This window comes from Spea bombifrons, chromosome 7, assembly GCF_027358695.1.
Source record: "Spea bombifrons isolate aSpeBom1 chromosome 7, aSpeBom1.2.pri, whole genome shotgun sequence".
Taxonomy (NCBI): domain Eukaryota; kingdom Metazoa; phylum Chordata; class Amphibia; order Anura; family Pelobatidae; genus Spea; species Spea bombifrons.
In genome coordinates, this window is record NC_071093.1 from 21,467,011 (window position 1) to 21,488,520 (window position 21,510).

General features: G+C 40.3%; 1 protein-coding gene across 2 annotated transcripts in view; it reads right to left on the reverse strand.

Moving 5' to 3' along the window:
- ABAT (4-aminobutyrate aminotransferase) overlaps nt 1-21,510 on the reverse strand; it is a 335,639-nt gene that overhangs the window by 225,916 nt on the left and 88,213 nt on the right. For both annotated transcript variants that reach the window (XM_053472272.1, XM_053472273.1), the window contains exons 5-6: nt 17,193-17,310; nt 1,946-1,995 (exon numbers count right to left, since the gene is read on the reverse strand). In XM_053472272.1, coding sequence (XP_053328247.1) covers nt 1,946-1,995; nt 17,193-17,310 — 168 coding nt within the window. The remainder of the gene's footprint in view (nt 1-1,945; nt 1,996-17,192; nt 17,311-21,510) is intronic.

The following is a 21,510-nucleotide window of genomic DNA, read 5'->3' on the forward strand; positions in this document are numbered from 1 at the left end:
ATAACAAAATACACTTTTTGAGTTTGTTATACTCAAGAAGCATCAAAAAACCATGCCGCACAAAAAATAAATTGCAGGGTTGCAAAGTAATCTCAAAAAGTTTAATATTCATCAGTCCACAATTAGACATGTTGTTTATAAATGAAGATGAATAAATACTGTGTCTACTCTCAAGGATATGGCTATTACTTAAATGTACATTTATATAGGGTTATATAGGGCTAGTATTCTTGCCATGGTTGCACCTCATTATGGGGAGATATCAAGAGAAAAGTAGGTGATGAACAGTTGTTGGGCTAATGGAAATAGGGATTACATTGGAGGAATACAAAATCAGTAGCTCCCCTTTACTCAAATTACCATATTTGGCAATTTTGACATATCCCACCTTTTTCTTTACGTTTTAATCTGTAGCTAACTAACGGAGTTTTAACAGCTCTTACTTTTTCTTTGGTGTTTTGTTTTTGGGATTTAATTCTCTTTCAAGAACCTGCCCCCACTTGATGGGATAATCTATAAAGTAATATCCCGCATGCAATTTATGGAACAATGTGCCTAGCCATCCTAGACGCCATAGTGAATTTACACCGTGCACGTGTAAGGCATCTTCAAAGTTAATCAGTGCTATTACATCAGTCCTGCATGAACCTGGTGACATTTACATCTTTAACCCCTTCAATCCCAGGGGTTTTTGGTACCTCAAGTCCCAGAGCAATTTTGCCATTTTTGCGATATGTCGGTTCAGCGATTATTCTCTTTTCCTGTGAATAGTGTACCCATGTAAACTGTATATTGTTTTTTCAAGGAGAGATAGAGCTTTCTTTTGATACAATAGTTAGATGATTAGCTGAACGTTTAGAACGATAAATTTGAAAAAAACCTCTTTTTTTTTTTTTTTTTTTTATAAATGTTACCTCTGAATCCTCACAAAATTAAGTAAAGTGATGGAAAATCCCCTCCAAGTTTATCAATTCAGGTGTCCTGATTTCAGAAATACCTAATTTATATAGATTTTCCAAGATTTTTATTCTTTTTTAATCACTAACTTTTTTTAATCAGTTTTGTTTTTCAGCATGGGAGGAGGGTGACAGCATATGTGTCTCATCGGAGCGATCAGATATCCCAGCAGGTGACGTCAACAGTGACCTGGAAGGGAATGCCCAATCCCGCAATCCGCATTTACGAATGTAACAGTTTTCCGGCTTTCGTGCCGGAAGCTGTTACATCAGATCGGGCAGCAGAAAGCCCGCGATGCTGGCATCTTCTGTTAGGGGGAAGTCCAGGCTGTCAAACAACAGCCTGATCTCCCTGCAGTGGCAGGGATGTGTCACTGCCGCTGCAAGAAGTGCAGGACATACTGGTAGGTCCATAGGGGATTCTTGGGATGCGCATTTTGGACTTACCGGTGTGTCCATAGGGGAATAAAGCGGTTAATGACAGCACCACAATGACAAAGCTTAAAAGGCATGCGCAAGCATTAACAATTAACTGTAAAATCGTGTAGACATAGTCAAATAAATGCTGGCTTACATGTAGCTTTGGCCACAATTAATTTGTTACAGATACATTTTTTGGCAATTGCTGGAGCTGAAGGACATTTAGGAATCCTGTAAATGCCATCCGTTGTAAATTGATATAAGGGATTTATTACTTTTATTCCATAGATTCATAAATGGTTTCTACTCAAGAGTACGGCTTTCTTGCCACCAAACTTTAGTTACATGTCACAATAAGAGGACCCTGGAAATGTTACATAGTTGGAGTCTACAGTAGCAACAATAATTTTTCTACTGCATAAAGTTTCTTTCCAGGCTGAACATTTAGAATATTTACAAATAATATCTTTATTTTGGAAACACTTGTAAAACAAAAATCAAGAAACCTTGCCACTTTCATCAGATAAACTAACAAACATGGGAATTGGCATTAACCGTTTTGGACTTACCAGATTGTTTGGTTGTTGTAGAATTTTTATAAGGGCTGGATGGTTATAACCTGAAACAAAACATATTGCTTAAGATGTAAATTATTGAAAAAATACATTAATAAGTCATTCTAAATGTAGGAAGGTAACTCATTGAAGTTAATCCCATAAGAACATTTTTTTTCTCAGAATAAGAGAATAAGACTGTTTTCAGCAATTTTACTTTTTACTATATGCCTTTATTTAAAAACAAATTTCCTCTTAAAATACTTTTTATTGTGCATTATATATGGTAGAGTACTAACGTAACTAAAGTAAAATAAAATTTTTATTCGGGAATTAGAGAGCCTGGGATGATGTCATGATCTTCTACAGTTAGGAAGATCATACTGTACTGTAACACTTTTAAATTGGCAATAAGGCTTGTACAAACCTGTGATTGTAACACCGATCTAGGAAAATAACTTGCCTTACTGGTGACATAGGATTGTAGGAGTGAGGTCAAGACGATGAAGGATGATGCTTTCTTGGTTATAGGTCAGTTAACAAGGTACTTGAATTTTATATATATATATATATATATATATATATATATATATATTTGTTATTGAGTTATTAAGTGGAAAAGTTTTCAGTCATTGTTTTGTTGTAATATGTTTTGTTAAATTACGGTTACGTCCCTTACATAATAAATGTATGACTCCATATCAGCATGGGTTCACAAGGGATCGGTCCTGTCAAACTAACCTGATCAGCTTTTATGAGGAGGTGAGCTCAAGACTGGATCGGGGTGAATCGCTGGATGTCATATATCTTGATTTTTCCAAAGCATTTGATACGGTGCCACATAAAAGGCTGGTACATAAAATGAGAATGCTTGGGCTGGGGGAGAATGTGTGTATGTGGGTAAGTAACTGGCTCAGTGATAGGAAACAGAGGGTGGTTATTAATGGTACATACTCTGAGTGGGTGACTGTTACTAGTGGGGTACCACAGGGGTCAGTTTTGGGTCCTATTCTTTTTAATATATTTATTAATGACCTTGTAGAGGGATTGTATAGTAAAGTATCAATCTTTGCAGACGATACTAAGCTCTGTAATGTGGTTAACACAATAGAGGACAGTGCACGATTACAAATGGATCTGCATAGGTTGGAGGCTTGGGCTGGGATGTGGCAGATGAGGTTCAACACAGATAAATGTAAGGTTATGCACATGGGGAAGAAAAATCCAGGCTGGGAATATGTATTAAATGGGAAAACACTGGGGACGACTGACATGGAAAAGGACTTAGGAGTCTTGGTTAACAGTAAATTTACCTGTAGCGACCAGTGTCAGGCAGCTGCTGCTAAGGCAAATAAAATCATGGGGTGCATCAAAAGGGGCATAGATGCCCACGAAAAGGAAATAATTCTACCATTGTACAAGTCACTAGTCAGACCACACATGGAATACTGTGTACAGTACTGGGCACCAGTGTACAAGAAAGATATAGTGGAGCTGGAGAGGGTTCAAAGACGGGCAACCAGACTAATAAGGGGAATCGAAGGTCTACAGTACCCAGAAAGATTATCAGAATTAGGGTTATTTAGGTTTGGAAAAAAGACGGCTTAGGGGGACTTAATAACTATGTATAAATATATAAGGGGGCAGTACAGAGATCACTCCCAGGACCTATTTATACCCAGGACTGTATCTGTAACAAGGGGACATCCTCTACGGCTGGAGGAAAGAAGGTTTCTACACCAGCACAGACGGGGGTTCTTTACAGTAAGAGCGGTGAGACTATGGAACTCTCTGCCAGAGGAAGTGGTAATGGTAAACTCAATAAAAGAGTTTAAAAGGAGCCTGGACGTGTTTCTTGAAAGCAATAATATTACAAGTTATGGATATTAGATTAATAGGGACAGAACGTTGATCCAGGGATTTACTCTGATTGCAATATTTGGAGTCGGGAAGGAATTTTCCCCCTGGTATGGGGCAATTGGCATCTGATTCATAAGGGTTTTTTGCCTTCCTCTGGATCAACACAGTAGGGACACAATATGTATATAGGTTGAACTTGATGGACTTTGGTCTTTTTTCAACCTTATGAACTATGTTACTATGTTACTATGTTACAAGCCGTCATATACAATAATGCAATATACTATTTCCCAGAAACAGGGAATTCTATACGAAGAAGACAAAATTCACCTCTATTCAGAATAATAAAACAATTATAATTACCACCACTTGTTGCTGTTGTCCAACTGGTCCTTGTAGAATTTAATGCAGGTTCATTGGAAAGAAATTAAGTGGGCAAGAATATAACTTCCTACAAGTTATATAGGTTAGAACTCTAAGTAGCTCTAAGAGTGAAATAGGGGGCCAGAATCTTAAGATTCCAATTCTCTGGGGTAAATTTGTGAATAAGTCCGTCAGGGTCTGTCTCTTTCAGGGTGCGATTTTTTTAAGGTCCGTTTTTTTCAATTATTAAAGACATAAGCTTTTAAAGACGGAGCTTATTATCATAGCCTCCACCTCTTGATTGGAATTCTCCAATCATAACGGTGGGTTTTACCCATTATAATTAGAATTTCTACTCATATTTACACCGTTGTAATTTCTTAATTTACCTGTGAGAGACGCTCTGGTCTAAGAATTAACTTAAAACCATTACATATGTGTTTGGAATTTATCCTTGGTCACCCTTATCGCCAGGTGTTACTTCCTAGATAGTAACTCAGATCTTGGTAGTCTTCCCATGTATCCCCCATTCCAATTTACATTCCTAAGGATATGCAGTGTCTACTCCTTAACTTATGGAAGATAACATTAATTGTATCATATATACACTGAAACATCATTATACATGAATACTCCTTTGTTCTCAATTATAGAGGGAACAAGGACAAAAAGAAATAATCATTATATGATAAAATAAAATAAAATGGCTCTGACTCCATTTTGTATAAAATCACAGAATATAGAAATACATGTTTTCTGTGATAAAATATCTGACAGTATGTGAGCATGGATGTGTACTTCTGTGTGTTTGTGTAAGCATGGATGTGTATTTCTGTGTGTGTGTGTGTAAGCATGTGTAGGTGTTTGCGAGCATGTGTAAGTGAGATGCAGTGTGTTAGTGAGTATGAGTAAGTGTGTGTTTTTTATATGTTGTATGTTGGAAGAGGGGCAAGGGGCACAGACCAGTTGTTTGGGGGCAATGATGGCACAGACAGCTGTTATAGTCAGAGGGCCCCCGGGGCAATTTTCTAGTTATGCCCCTATCTGCCCCCTACTTATGGTTCACTTCACTTATTCATAGCTTTCATATCCATCAATGGCTGTTACCTTATCTGCCATTGTGGATTATGGAGTCAGCTGCTGTATCTTTGACATTAGTCTTGCTAAGAAACGGTCTTCAAATGCTAGTCAAAGACAATCCAGTATATACACAGGTGATGGATGGTAACCCTCTCAAGTTGAGATCTGTTACAGATGAGACAGAACCATTACAAGTCCGTATAGGAACTCCTAGAGAGTTTGTATTTTGATGTGGTTACATCACCCCTCTTTCCTGTAATTCTTGGATTGTCATGATTAAGAACACACAAGCCATACATTGATTGGTCCATCCCAACCATCCACAATGGGCAGATAAGGGACTCACCGGCATAAGACACCTTTTGAATCAAACCACAATGAGTGTTCTATTCATTGAACAACTTAGAGATAAATACCCAGATTTAAATATCACACAATTCTCATACACGCAACCAAAACATTTTGCCGACTCACAAATACAACGTTTAAACACGGATGACTGGGAAAACCCCTTAGACCGCCTTCTACTACCTACGTCCCGCGTTCACCAATCAACATCTAATCTTTTCTCCATGATCAGACTCAGCATAGATTTTGAATCACTCCGTACGGGGCCTAGACATTGGCTAGTCCTAGACCCCGCTCTCACCACACAAGACATACTGAAGGCCCATCTAAAAATGCTTAAAACAATCCCGTCCTCTTTATACGGTGAAATGTTCTACAGAACCTTCCATGCCACGAACATCTCCCCGACACAAAGCTACAAAACGGGCAGATCCAATACAGATCAATGTTCCAAATGCAAACATCCCGCAGCCGACCTGACCCATTGTCTATGGCACTGTCCACACTCCCAAACACTATGGCAACAGGTTCAAAGAAATGCCAACTGTGACCTTCACAAAAAAATAGGGCTTTCACCTAGCTACGCCATACTCTGCATCACACGCTCACATCCCAGAAACACAAAAATACAAAGAATCATAGCAGCAGTCACCCGAAAAAAGCTCTTCCACTTTTCCATTCCAAATTGTCCCACCTCTTCCGCATGTTGTGGTGAACAGCACAACGCACAAAAGAAACTGCCACTGCATCTTTCTTCCACACCTGGCTACCATACATTAACTCACTCCCCATCCAAACACGCACGCAAGTTAAACACACATTCCAACACAGAAACCGGTACATGACGGAATTACTCAGACAAGACTCGATCCCACTGATCATCAGTGTCTCCACCTTCTACTCTCATCAGACTCTTCATGAAAATCAAGAACTGAAACATCCAGACTCGGATAGCCCCCGACCTGATATACGATGGACTATTATTTGTTTACATGTTTACATATACTTCAGCTCTCCTCATGGTTTGTAGGATTACCAGATATTTGTAAAAGATTCTAACACATTTAACATCTCTTTTAACCCCAGTAATATAAAAGGACCATATGTAATTATTGGTATAGGCAATAGTCAAAGATATGTAACCACTGGTCATAAATAAATGATAATTAAGAAATATTATTAGGTTTCAAAGTTTGGGAAAGTGTTTCCTTGACTTTAAGTACGGAATGAAGGATTTGCTGAACAGGCATTCTATAGATAGGATAGTAACTTGTTAATGCATGGTATAATTGTTACTGTAACAGGGCATGTAAAGACCTTAGTAAGCATGTTTGAACACCCAATCAGGTGAAGACCAATAGACTGAAATCATTATCCTAACCGCATATAAGCAAGGCATTTGTATGGTATAGAGAGGCATGGGAGGAGAGGTTGAGGGAAGATGTACTTGCCATCCACGGACTCTTCACATCCCGAACACGCCCTCCCTCCATCCTCAGGAATGGATAGGACAGATGCTATGAACTAAATTCCTCTCCAAGGTTTTGTAAGACTTATTTTGTATTATTTTTTTTATCTACTTTTTATATTCTTCTTCTATTTTTGTTTGTATTAAATGTTTTACCTTTGTTTGCATATAAGTGACTCTGCCTATTTTTGACGCATATACTCATATATATATATATATATATATATATATATATATATATGTTGTTCCTGATATGAGGTTTGTGTTGGCCCTATATTTTTATTACAATATTACAGCACATTTTCTGTAAATTGCATTATATTTTCAATAAAAACAAAACAAAAACAACAAAAACCATCCCAACCATCACACAAGAAGGATAGGTTTCTCATGCTAAATACTGTGATGTATTTGATAAACAGAAAGCTGATCGATTATCACCCAGCAGACTTTTTCATCAATCTCCTACCATTCGGCAGGATCTACCCATTATCCGAACCTGAACTTAAGCATCTAAAGGAATTTATTCAGTAAATACTAAATAAAGGATTTATCTGTCCATCCACATCACCTGACGGGGCAGGGATCTTCTTTGTGCGTAAAAAAGAAGGGAGTCTCTGGCCTTGCGTGGATTACTGGGACCCTCAATGTCACGCACCCATATCCCAGAACCTTCACCCCAAGAGTGAGTTTAGTCGTACTAGCCAAAGGTCAAACACACGTCGGCCAAAGTCGGTACACGAGTAATCCAAAATAGAAGAGCATTGCAGATTGGCATTCCCGACTTTTAAATCTGGCACAACTACAAACCAAGCCCCCATAGCAGTACTCAGACTTGCACCCGTCTCCCAGTCAAGCACACTGCCTGTCAGTCTCCTAGTCGGGCGCGCACCCTCTCTCCCAGAAGTCGGGAGGCATGCCCATGGATCCCGCAAGTTGCTCGCTTGTCGCAAGCAGGAGTGGTGGAGGCGAGGAGCGGATTTCCTGGAGGGCAGGTAAGTCATGACACTCAACAAAATAATTTAAGAATCGCTATATGCTACCCCTGATTGCACAACTATTGGACCGAATAAAGACTGTATTTACAGAAAAAGACCTTTGTGGTACATACAATCTGGTTTGTAGAAGGAAAAAGTCATTATGGACATTACGAGTACCTCGTTATTCCCCCCAGATTGTCTAACACACCTGCCACATTCCTTAACTGATGTTGTTATGACCTTCTTAGGTCGTCTTTCTGGACAATATACTAATTTTTTTCACCTCTCTTTCTCTGAAGACTGAGCACATGAAAAAGGTGTTGGTCCACCTTCGAACACATCACCTGTATGCCAAATTTGAAAAACGTTTACACAGTAGAATTTCATGGATTCTCTTGTCACCAGGAAGCATAAAATGGACCCTACAAACATCTCGGCTGTACCCCATGATAAAAAGACTATACAAAGCATTAGTGGATTTGCTCATTTTTACAGGAGATTCGTACAAGGGTTCTCGTATGCGTCAGGTCTGATCCAACCCAACACTACAAAACCATTCCACGTGGAAGTAAATGCCTCAGATATAGCCATAGGTGCTATACTTTCCCAGAGGCAAAGGGAGAAGAAACAATTACACCCAATGGCATATTACTCCTGGAAACTCACTCCACCTGAGGTCAATTATGACGCAGGAGATAAAGAACTGTTAGCTATCAAGCAAGCACTGGAAGAATGGCAACACTTACTAGAGGCCTCTGCACATCCTGCGACCATCTATACTGATCATTGGAACCTGCAATATCTACGGACAGACAACTACTCCCCAAGCGGGCTCTCTGGGCACTTTTTTGCTCGATTTAACCTACACATAACTTACAGTCCTGGTTTCCAGAATAAAAACACACTCTCTTGTGTCTTCACCTGGCTCCTGCACAAGAGAGACCTGTGTCTGACCTGTCCTATCTCCAGGTAATTTTTTGGCTATGCAACCATCCCTTGTAGATTTCATACGTGCCTCCTCCATTAATATCCCCTCCACTTAAGCTTCAAGATCTAATAGACTGTTGTATTTTCGTGACAAGACATTTGTCTACGAGTTCTACAGTCTTGTTATGACTCCCTGTTATCCAGCCACGGGGGTCAGAGGAAAACTACCAAGTTAGTCCAGCATCACTCCTGGTGGCCTTCACTATCCCACAATGTGGTTCTGTTCAACCACTCATGTGCTGTATGTGCCCAAACCAATCCTGCAGGTCTTCTCTGTTCATTACCTTCTATGCTATGATCTGATATCGCCATTGATTTAATTGTTGACCTGAGTGATAGAGCGATTCCCCAAGATGGCCAAACAAATAGCCTCAACTAAACGCTGGAGGACTATCTACGATGCTACGCCTCTTACCTACAGGAGGATTGGCTTCAGTTTTTACCCAGTGCAGAGTTTACATACAACAACCAGAGACAAAGCACTATTAGAATGTCTCCTTTTTATGCAAACTGTTACTTTACCTGGCCTCCCAAGGGAGAACACTGTCCCTGGAGTTTCTGGAAGACTTAGTTGAACTCCAGACACTTCAGGACATTGCATTCTGCTCAAAGTACCACTAAACAATATGCCGATAAGAATCGCTCAGTGCCACCCATCTAAAACTCTCCTGCCTGTCAAGAAAACGATAATAAACGTATAGTTCTCTATCATGTTCTGGAGGTAAGTATTCCTGTCAATGTCCGGCTTCATTTTCCTAACTCCTGTAGATTGCACTCAGTTTATCATGTATCTCTCCTCAAGCCTTGGGTTGCCAATCAATTTTCAGGATGTAAACAACCTACTCCTGCTACCAGTCTGGTGGATGAGGTAGCTAGAGTAGGTTCAAGGAAGGGCTTAGCTTTAGGAAGTTGGGAAAGGAATTGTAGGATCAGTATGGATATAGAAAAAACTAAACCACAACATGTTGTGACACAAAGATTGAAAATAGCTTGGTGGTAATGTGTACAAATGCTCTGGAAACAGCCTGATAAGCCAGGAGCAGACATCATAAATTCCCTACAAGGACTGTGTCTAAAGCAGTAGCTTTAGCACTGTAGGAGACTGTTTGTACTCAAGATTTCATGAATCAGGGTGGTTTAAGATACGGAGAGACCATATTGCACCACACTAAAACCAAAGTATTTAATTTGAGAAACATGGATTTTTCAAAAACGGAGAGACTGGTAGGCAAGTCTGGTAGGTGAGAGAAGAAAACAAACACAGAACAATTAAACAAAAGACACAAATGGGGAATTGTATAAATTAGGATAAAGATCTACCCGACTGCAAATAAATATTTCTGTTTTCACAGAGGAAGAAGGTGGTGATGGACGCTTGTTATCTGTGAGAAATAGGGTGACATGTGACACAGCTGTGTTTACAGAGCGAAAAGTTCTACTTGAACTCTCCAAAGTTAAAACAAATCTATGGGACTTGGTGTGATGCAGCCAAAATTATTAAAAGAGCTGCAACATGTTCAGGCAAAACCACTAGCAGACCTATTTAATCAGTCACTAATGACAGGAGAAGTTCCAAAAGACTAGAAGTAGGCAATCGTAGTACCACTGCACAAAAAGTTGTAGGGAAGACTTGGCCAGCTAGGGATCAGTACGCTTTACATAAGTAGTTGGCAAATGAATGGAAGCCATGCTAAAAAAAATTGATTGTTAAATATATGGAAGTAAATGGTTTGCATGATCAGAAACAGCACAGGTTTTCTACAGGAAGATCATGTAAAACTAATTTATTTTTTGACTGGGTAACGAAGATAATAGACTATGAAGGCATTCAACATTTTCCCTCATAGAAGTAAATTGCAGTCTTTGGGTTTGAATAGTTGAATGTATAAGGCAATGGTTTAGTGATGGGAGGCAGAAGATTGTAGTTACTGGTGTATATTCAGAGGCAGAGGCTACTAGTGGGGTACATCAGGGATCAGTATTGGGACCTGTATTTTTTTATATTTTTATTAGTAATATTGAAGGTCTTAATGGTATGGTATGACTTTCAGCAGATGATGCAAAGGTCTGCAACACGTTAGACTAGAGGTGCCCCAGTGTTTTCTGCAGTGGGCCATTTCATCAGAAATGTATGTGTGCATGGGCCGCACTCATTTTTCACTGAGATAAAATATGGCCTTTTAGCTTTATAATGCATATTAACACAGGGTTAATTTGGTTATAATGAAAAAAAGCAGTGGACAAACCGTTTTTTGATCAACTTTTATATGTCATTCTATCAATTCTAAGTTACTTAAACAATCTACAAACCATGTAAAACAAGATTAGCCAGATAAAACTACACAAGGCTAGAGCACACTGTGGGTACAAGCTGAATTTAAGATGGCTGAAGCACACCAAGTTGATCAGGGCCAGATTAAGAGCAACATGGGCCTGGTGCTGAGGATTTTGGTGGCCATTTTATGGAAATAAATAAAATAGACAAAATCTTAACTCCTCGGCATCCATGTATACTGGATAAAGATTACATCAGTGCTCGGCAGATAATACAAAATAGAATCTTATGTGATGGGATTGGGAGTAATCAGTACACTAAAAAAGTCATCGTACACGGGACGCCTGAAGCCACAATTTAGTACCACTAATCCTTTTCAATAAAATATGCAGATTGAAATAGAGTAAATAACACAAAACCTTTTTGTCCTCTGAAGAGACTACAAATTCAGGAGGGCGTTTTATCTCTAGATAAATACAAATTAACCCCTTAACGTCCATTGCCGGGTCAGGCACGTCATACAAAACGGTCACTTAACGACCTATGACGTGCCTGACACGTCATGAGACTTAAACAAGCTTAGAAAGTGATCAACGATCACTTTCTAAGCTTAAACGGTGTTGCTGTAATGCCTCGATGTCGAGGCATTCAGCAACACCGAGATCGGCATGATGGGCCATGTCTGGCCCCTCCCCGGGGCGTCAACAGCCGCCATACATTGTTTTAAAAGCGTTTAGGAGGCGATCAACGATCACCTCCTGAACCTCAATGGTGTCGCTGGAATGCCTCGATCAGGAGGCATCCAGCGACACCAAACACTTACCTCTGGGTGGGCTGTGACCGCTCCGGAGAGCGGTCACAGCCGCAGCTGCACGCTGTCTTCGCCATCCGCAAGATGGCGGCGGCCCGGGAAAAAGAATAATAAAGTTTTAAAAGTTGGCTAGACGGTCTCCAGACCCTCTAGAGAACTCTGGCTCCACTTGCAGGTTGAATACAGGTACTGCATTCAACCATACAAGTCAATGGAGCCCAGCTTTCTAATCACTATGTGATTAGTAAAATATTAAAAAAAAAAACATTTAAAAATTATTATGCTTTAGAGGAACTATCCAGTTCCAGCAAAATGTAAAAAAAAAAAACGTCCAAAAAGAGTAAAATAAATAAAATAAAAAAATAAAGTTTATTATTATGAGCAAGTGCTAAAATTAGCGCTGTATCTTCCCAAAAATCCTGACATGGAAAAATTTAAATAAAAGCATTTCAAATACCCAAGGGGTGTCTAATTTAAAAAAATGAATGGTTTGATGGGGTAAATTGGAGTGGCCGGGCTCAAAGATAGGGCATAGGCACAGACTGACCGAAATGGGGAGGAAAAAAGCGCACTTCCAAAATGTGGCATTTTAACCCCAAACACCAGACAAACCCATACATGTGGGGTATGACTGAACTCGGGAGATGTTCCTGAACACATATTAGGGTGTTGTTTGATAGTGACGTATACGAGCTATAAATTGTACCCAAAGTACAATTTGTGTAAAAAAAAAATACCAAAAAAATACTAACACAAAGTGTGGCAAAGGCTGGTGGTAGAATCTCATGCATGGAAAGGGTTAAAATACTAGCATTTGAAATACCTTGGGGTGTCTAGTTTTCAAAAATATATGGTTTGATGGGGTAAATTGAATTAGCCGGCTTCAAAGATGGTCCTATTAGGACATGGAGGCAGAATGACCAGATGTAAAAGTTCCAAGTTAAAAAATGTGCACTTCCTAAATGTAGCGTTTTACCTCTCAAACAACCCGACAAACCCATGCATGGGGGGTATGACTGTACTCGGGGGATGTTGCTGAACACATATTGGGGTGTTGTTTGAAAGTGATGTATACCAGGAGCTGTAAATCCATACCTGAAGAGCAATTTTAGCGATATAAAAAACACAAAATAAATTACTACCACAAAGTTTGACAAAGGCTGATGGTAGAATTAGTGCATGGAAAGAGTTAAAATTGTAGCATTTGAAATACCTTGGGGTGTCTAGTTTTCAAAAATATATGATTTGATGGGGTAAATTGCATTGGCCAGCTTCAAAGATACCCGAAATGGCACATGGGGGGAAGAATTACCAGATTTGGAAAAAATGGTTTTGAAATAGCAAAACGCTACTTGTACTTAATGCTCCATAACGTGCAGAAAAAAGCAAAAAAACATAAAAACATTTATGTTTCTAAATTTCTAAACTCAGGACAAATAGTAGAATATATTTAGCAGGTTTTTTCATTAGCTTTTTTGGATGAGTAAAAGATTTTTTGGGTAAAAGTCAGAAAATGTGGTTTTTTTTTTTACATTTTTCATCATATTTTATTATTTTTTTTTATGGGAAATTAGATAATATGATTAAAACAATGGTATCTGAAGAAAGCCCTTCTTGTCCTGAAAAAAACAACATATAATTTGTGTGGGTTCACTAAATGAGTGAAGAGAAAATTACATCTAAACACGAACACCGCAAAAGTGTTAAAACAGCCTCGGTCCCAATGGTACAAAAGGTAAAACACAGCCTGGTCCTTAAGGGGTTAAATAATCCTATTTATTCCTACAGTAAATTACTTGCACTAAATTCCTGCAAGTAAAGTGCCAGGAAACAGACAACCGAATACACACCAGGACAGGCTGTGTAACAGCGACACCCAGACACACACACCAGGACAGGCTCTGCCACACCGACCGCCAAACACACACACGAGGACAGGCTCTGCCACACCAACCCCCAGACACACACATACCAGGACAGGCTCTGCCACACCAACCCACAGACACACACATACCAGGACAGGCTCTGCCACACCAACCTACAGACACACACACACACACCAGGACAGGCTCTGCCACACAGACACACACCAGGACAGGCTCTGCCACACCGACACCCAGACACACACACACACACACACACACATACCAGGACAGGCTCTACCACCTCACCTCGCGGTCGCACCACGTGAACGCTGGTCTGCCGGCCCATGGACCGGCCCACCCGATGCTCATGCGTGTGCACGCCGGCCGCTTTCATTTTATTAGGAGTACGGTCGAGAGTGTGGCAGCTGATAAACGTAAAATAATGCGCTTTGGGAAGTAAAAAATCCGAAGGCAGAATATAGCATTGGTGGCACTGTTTTGTCAGTGACAACAGAAAAGAGAGTAATTATTTCTGACTTAAAAGTAAGCAAACCATGCAATAAAGCATCTCAAAAAGCAAGCAAGAAGCTGGCTTGTATAGGTAAAGGCACTGGTAGCAGAAGGAAGGAGGTGATTATGCCACAGATCTCTGGTAACTTGATAAAGACCTCATCGTGAGGTCCAAACGTTGTTGTTCGTCTCTTTCAATAAATCTGCCTGATGGAACCCTTGAGTGCCTGGAGCCTTTTTCTATTTTGATTTACTGGGGAGCTGGCCCTTCCTGGCACAGATAAGCACCTGAGTTCCTGTGGGGAGTGAGTGCAGATTCCTGATTCTGGTGACAGATCTCTGGTAAGGCCTCACCCAGAGTTTTGAATGTGTACAGCTCTGGAGAGCACATCTCCAGAAGGCTTTTGACACATTGGAGAGAATTCAGAAGAGAGCTACAAAATGGTAAGTGGTTTACAAGACAGAAATGATCTGGAAAGATTAAAGGTTCTTAATAGCTTGGAGGAAAGAAGAGAGAGGGAGGTTGCAATAGAAACATTTAAATACCGTATTTGCTCGATTATAAGACGAGGTTTTTTTCAGAGCAAATGCTCTGAAAAATACCCCTCGTCTTATAATCGAGGTCGTCTACTAATCAGACCTCAAAATGTCCGGTGGGGCCATGCTACTTACCGGGCTTTGGTCGCGAGCAGCAGGAGAACAAGAAGCTAGCAGCGTGTCACAAAACTCTGCCTCCCCCTCCTTCCTCTGGGGGCGGGGCCAGAGAAGTTGCACGCACAGCGGGCCCCTGCAGAAGTCTTGAGTGAGAGATCAGCAGTTCAGGTAAGGGGGTGGGGGGCTGGGGGGTTTGAGCGTGTGTGTGTATATGTGATTAATGGAATGAATGAGTATTTAAATGTTTGTGAATGAGTGTGTGTTAGTATGGATGTGTAAGGGTGGTGGTGGTAGCATGGCATAGGGAGGCTGTACTCACACTCCTATCATCCTAGGTTCCAGCATGTACTGGCTGCCTTGGCTTGATAGGGGTGTGATTGCTGTTAGCAGTTATATATATATCTCCAGAAATGCCTTTTAACCCCCTATATGCCACTCTGCCCCATGATATGCCTTTTAACCCCCTATATGCCACTCTGGCATATAGGGGATTAAAAGGCATATCATGGGGCAGAGTGGCAAATAGGGGGTATAAGGCATTTCTGGGGGCAGAGTGGCAACCCTGGGGGCAGATGTGCATAACTGGGGGGGCAGGTTGGCAAATAAAAGGAAATAAAAAAATATATATTTTTCTCAATCATAGCTTTTATTAAATATGAAAATATTGTTTACATGAATTAATATTTACTAGTAAAACTTTTTTTCCTATAGGGTAGTCTTTTATTCAGGCTTTTTGTTTTTTTCCTAAATTAATATTTAGATTTTGGGGGGTCGTCTTATAATCGGGGTCGTCTTATAATCGAGCAAATACGGTACTTACATGGATTTAAATACAGGAGGCAATAGCGATGGGAAGTTCGGATCATTAAAGTGAATCTGATAATTTCGACGCGTTCACTGAAATGATCCGATTCATGATCCGAATCCTCGGATCATTCAGTGTGACTCACAGGAGTTACTGTTTCCCAGTCTCTCCCTGCAGGCACACAACAGATTGGCCCCTCCGCCTTCACTATAGTCAATGAACCCTTCTGCCTGCCTACTCTAGTGATGTCACTGAAGGCAGAGAATCGTTCAAAGATCTGGATCTTACAGGGATCCGAATCATTCAGAGAATATCACCATACTTTTATAAATATATACATTAATCATCACTTCCCCCAGGATTTAGATTCCACTTCGTTTGCCCCCTTTACCTCTAACTGCACCTTAAGTTAACTTTATTAAATTAATTAATCTCAGCATTAAATTAACCCCATCAACCATAACTGCCCCTAAAATTAACCCTAAAGACCCCATTAACCATAACTGCCCCTAAATTAACCCTAAACACCCCATCAACCATAACCGCCCCTAAATTAACCCTAAACACCCCATCAACCATGACTGCCCCTGAAATTAACCCTAAACACCCCAACCATAACTTCCCCTAAACACTCCATCAACCATAACTTCCCCTAAATTATTGCTAACACTCCATTAACCATAACTGCCCCTAAATTAACCCTAAATACCCCATTAACCACAACCGCCCCTAAATTAACCCTAAATACCCCATTAACCACAACCGCCCCTAAATTAACTCTAAATACCCCATTAACCATAACTGCCCCTAAATTAACCCTAAACACTCCATTAACCATAACTGCCCCTCTGTAAAGGTCCATAAAGACATGGTTGGATGAGTTTGGTGTGGAAGACCTTTGGGATGAACCGAAATGGACATTGTGACCCTTCTTGTACAACATCAGTGTCTGGTGTCACAAATGCTCTTAGATGAATGGGCAAATATTCCAAAACACTCCAAAACTGTGTGGAAAGCCTTCCCAGAAGAATGGAAGCTTTTATAGCTGTAAAGGAGGGACCAACTACATGTCTATGTATCTAGAATTCAATGTAATCAAGGTCCCTCTTGGTATTAGATGCACCAATACTTTTCTACATATAGTGTATATTTGGTATTTAACCAAGTTATTGAACCACAACCAATAAAAAATAAAATGCTCCTAACCTATATTGACAAAAAAGTGTATACACTTCTAGGACTGTTATAGCACTTACCAATGGGAATGGATGATATTTGGGAATATAGGTCCAGCATTCGATTCCCATCAACATCAACAAGATAGTTTCCTCTGCTTTTTTCATAGTTGCAAAAAAAGTTCACAGCATCAGCGTTCTAAAAATAAAAAAGTACAACATAAAATTCTTCAATACAATTACATTCATAACATTTCCACTTGGGCAAGTGAACCTTTCATCAGATAGTAACCAAATTTATAAATTCTAAGCACTGACAGATGTGCATTCCACGCATGTATGTATTAACGATAATGGCTTATTTAATTTTTTTGTACCCTTCATGACAATGGCTGTTTTAACATTTCTGCGGTACTCATGTTTTGCAGTAATTTTCTTCTCACATTAAGTGACACAAGTTATATATCGGATTTTGTTTTCAGGACTAGAAGGGCTTTAGATGTCCTTATTTTAACAGTATAATTTACTATAAAAGATTATATTATACACTCACTGGCCACTTTATTAAGCACATTTTACTAATATCGGGTTGGACCCCCTTTTGCCTTCAGAACTGCCTTCATTCTTCGTGGCGTGCTTTCTACAAGATGCTGGAAACATTCCTCAGAGGCTTTGGTCCATACGGACATGGTGGCATCACGCAGTTGCTGCAGATTTGTCGGCTGCATATCCATGATGCAAATCTCCCGTTTCGCCACATCCTACAGGTGATCTATTGGATTGAGATATGGTGACTGTGGAGGCCATTTGAGTACAGTGTCCTCACTGTCATGCTCAAGAAACCAGTTTGGGATGATGTTAGTTTTGTGACATGGTGCATTATCCTGCAGGAAGTAGCCATTAGAAGATGGGTACACTGTGGTCACAAAGGGATGGACATGGTCGGCAACAATACTCAGGTAGGCTGTCGCGTTTAAACAATGCTCAATTGTTGAGCCTGTACAAATTGTGGCCTCAGTTTCCTGTTCTTATCTGACAGGAGTGGCACCCTGTGTGGTCTTCTGCTGCTGTAGCCCATCTGCTTCAAGGTTCGAGGTGTTGTGCGTTCATAGTATTCTGCATACCTAGGTTGTAACGAGTCATCTTTAATCAGTCTGCCCATTCTCCTCTGACATCAACAAGGCATTTTCGTCCACACAACTGCCGCTCATTGGATATTCTCTCTTTTTCGGACCATTCTCAGTAAACCCTAGAGATAGCTGTGCATTAAAATAATCCCAGTAGATCGGCAGTTTCTGAAATACTCAGACCAGCCTCTTTCTGATGCTCGGTTTGAACTTCAGCAAGTCGTCTTGACCACGTCTACATGCCTAAATGCATTGAGTTGATGCCATGTGATTGACTGATTAGCTATTTGTGTTATCAATCAATTTAACATGTGTACCTAATAAAGTGACCAGAGAGTATTTCTTTGGATATGGTTTGGTGTTCGTTTTTAAAAGTCTGAAATCAGTAAAGTCACGGAAGGAACAAAAGATGATTTAACCCCTTCAGTCCCCTATAGATGTTCCGGTACATCCATAAAATGCATCTCAAGAATCACCTATGGACCTATATGGACACCTATGGAGTGTATATATAACCATATATTTTTGAAAAATAGACACTGCAGGGTATTTCAAATGCTAGTATTTTAACCCTTTCCATGCATTTATTCTACAACCAGTCTTTGTCAAACTTTGTGGTAGTATTTTTTTTCCCACACATTGTACTTTGGATATGAATTCACAGCTCCTGATAGATGCTAAAGCACAACACCTTACTTTAGTGTTCAGCACCATCTCCTAAGTACAGTGATGCCCCCATGCATGGGTTCGTCAGGTTGTTTGGGAGGTAAAATGCCACATTTGGAAAGTGCGCATTTTTCAACTTGGAACTTTAACATCTGGTCCTACTGCCCCCATGTCCTAAGGTATTTTAACGTTTTTCATGCACTAATTTTACCACCAGCCTTTATGAAAATTTGTGGTAGTTAATTTTTTTTATATTGAATTTACAGCTCCTGGTATATGTCCCTGTGAAAACAATGCATGGGTTTGTCTGGTTGTTTGGGGGTTAAAATGCCACATTCGGGAAGCGGAGATTTTTTTTCTTATTTTGGTCAGTATGTGTCTGTGCCCTATCTTTAACCCCTTCCGTACCGGGACGTACCTGGTACTTCCTGGTTAACAGTCACCGGTAGACCGGGACGTACCAGGTACGTCTCCTCCAAAAAACGCCCCCACATCACCACAATCGCGGTGATCGTGGGGGCGCTGCTGCTGCTGTCTGCCCAGGACTCCTGGGCAGACAGCACAGCCTGTCTAAACCCGCCCCCAAGCCTACGATCACTCCCACGGAGTGATTTTGTAGGCAGAAACAGCGATTGCAGAAAAATCTGCAATCGCGGTTTCAGCTGCCACAGGCAGCTTCAGGGAAGGGGGGGTGTTGAATGGGTCCCCACACAAGTGTGGGGACCTGATCCAACACCCCCCTGCTGCCTGATCGCTCCATGAGAGCGTCAGTGCAGCGTTAACCCCTTCAATGCCGCGATCGCGGCATTGAAGGGGTTAATTGCCGTTTTGTAGGGGTCTCTGCTGCTGGTGGTCTGCCTGGAAGCCCAGGCAGACCAGCAACAGCAAAAACGACCCCCCAGAAGTCCTCTGATCAGTCCTGTAGGACTGATCAGAGAGACTCCTCCCCTACAATCTCCAGTCTATTGGAGATTGTGTCCCAGCTGCCAGAGGCAGCTTCAGGGACAGGGAGACGGGGTTCTTTGGTCTCCACATGAGTGTGGAGACCAGCCCCCCCACCCCCTCCCTTGCTCAGTTAACCCCTACCCCCCCTCTTCCTCAATTAACCCCTTCAATGCTGCGATTGTGTATGACCCCCCATCGCAGCATTGCAGGGGTTAATATTAGTCCCCACAAGCTTGTGGGGACTAAATATCAGTCAATGCTGTGCTTCAATGGAGCATCAGCATTGAAAGAGTTAAAAAAAAATTAAAAAATAATAATAATAAAGAAAAATAAAAAAAATAAAAAATAAATAAATAAATAATAAAATAATAATAATAAAAAAGAATAACAGCACTGACCTGAAAGTCCAGGGTGCTTCCAGGTCAAATGCTGGGCTGGGCTGATCAGATCGCTCCTAGCCAATAGGAATGATCGGATCATTATGGCAGCCCATGGATGACCCTGCTCTACAAAGAGAGAGGGGTCATCTAGGTTAATTATGAAAAAACACAAATTATTAATAAATAAAAAAATCATAATTATTACCTGATCACTTGTCGGTGACATTTTAAGTCGCTGATTATTGATCGGTCTCCCTGATTGATGTCAGCGGCCTAAACCTGTCACTTACAAGTAATCTGATAAAAAAAAATATTTTAAAAAATGTAAATGCACATGTTCCAGTTTTGCCCTCATAGCTTCCTCAAAAAATGCATGAACCATGCATGTGAGGTCTTGTTGGAATCATGGGATGTTGGTGAACAAAATGTGGTGTTTTCTTCCACTGTTGCACTTATGCTGTGCAAGAAATCCAGTGCAACATTGAAATGTATGCGTTAAAAATGCAATAAAATAATTTCCCTGTGAAGTTTGGCAGACATCAGTGAAGAAATGGCTGGCTGAAAACTGTCAAAACTACCCTAGTTGAACACCTTGACTCGTCTACTGTTCATAAATATATACTTTTATGGGGTAATTTACAGTGGGGGGCTTCCAAAATGTCCCAAATGGGATATGGGCTCAGCAAACCAATTTCTGAAAATTCCAAATTTGAAAACTAAAATGCACATGTTCCAGTTTTGCCCTCATAGCTTCCTCAAAAAATGCATGAACCATGCATGTGAGGCCTTGTTGGAACCGGGGGATGTTGGTGAACACAATTTGGTGTTTTGTTCTGCAGTTGCACATATTCTATACAAAATATAATATAAAATCTAAAGCAACATTGCAACATATGCAAAAAAACAAAAAAATATAAAAATACCTCAAAATTTGGCAGCAATTGGCGATAAAATCCCTGTTTGAAAAGTGTCAAAATGACCCTAGTTGTACACCTTGACTTATCTACTGTTCATAAACATATAATTTTGGGGGGATAATCAGTATCTGTGACAACTATTGCAGTTATTAGACTACCATGCCAAATTTGAAAAAAATTACATTTCAAAAACGTAATGCATGCCTTGCAATATTTGCCCTATACTGGTCAAAATAGATAAAAATCCTGGCCATGTTGGGTGGTTTCCAAATCAGGACAACTTAATGAATATATTTGGGATAATTTTTTCCCATTGGTTCAATGTGTGTACAATTTGTATGTATACAAAACTGTAAAAAAATGC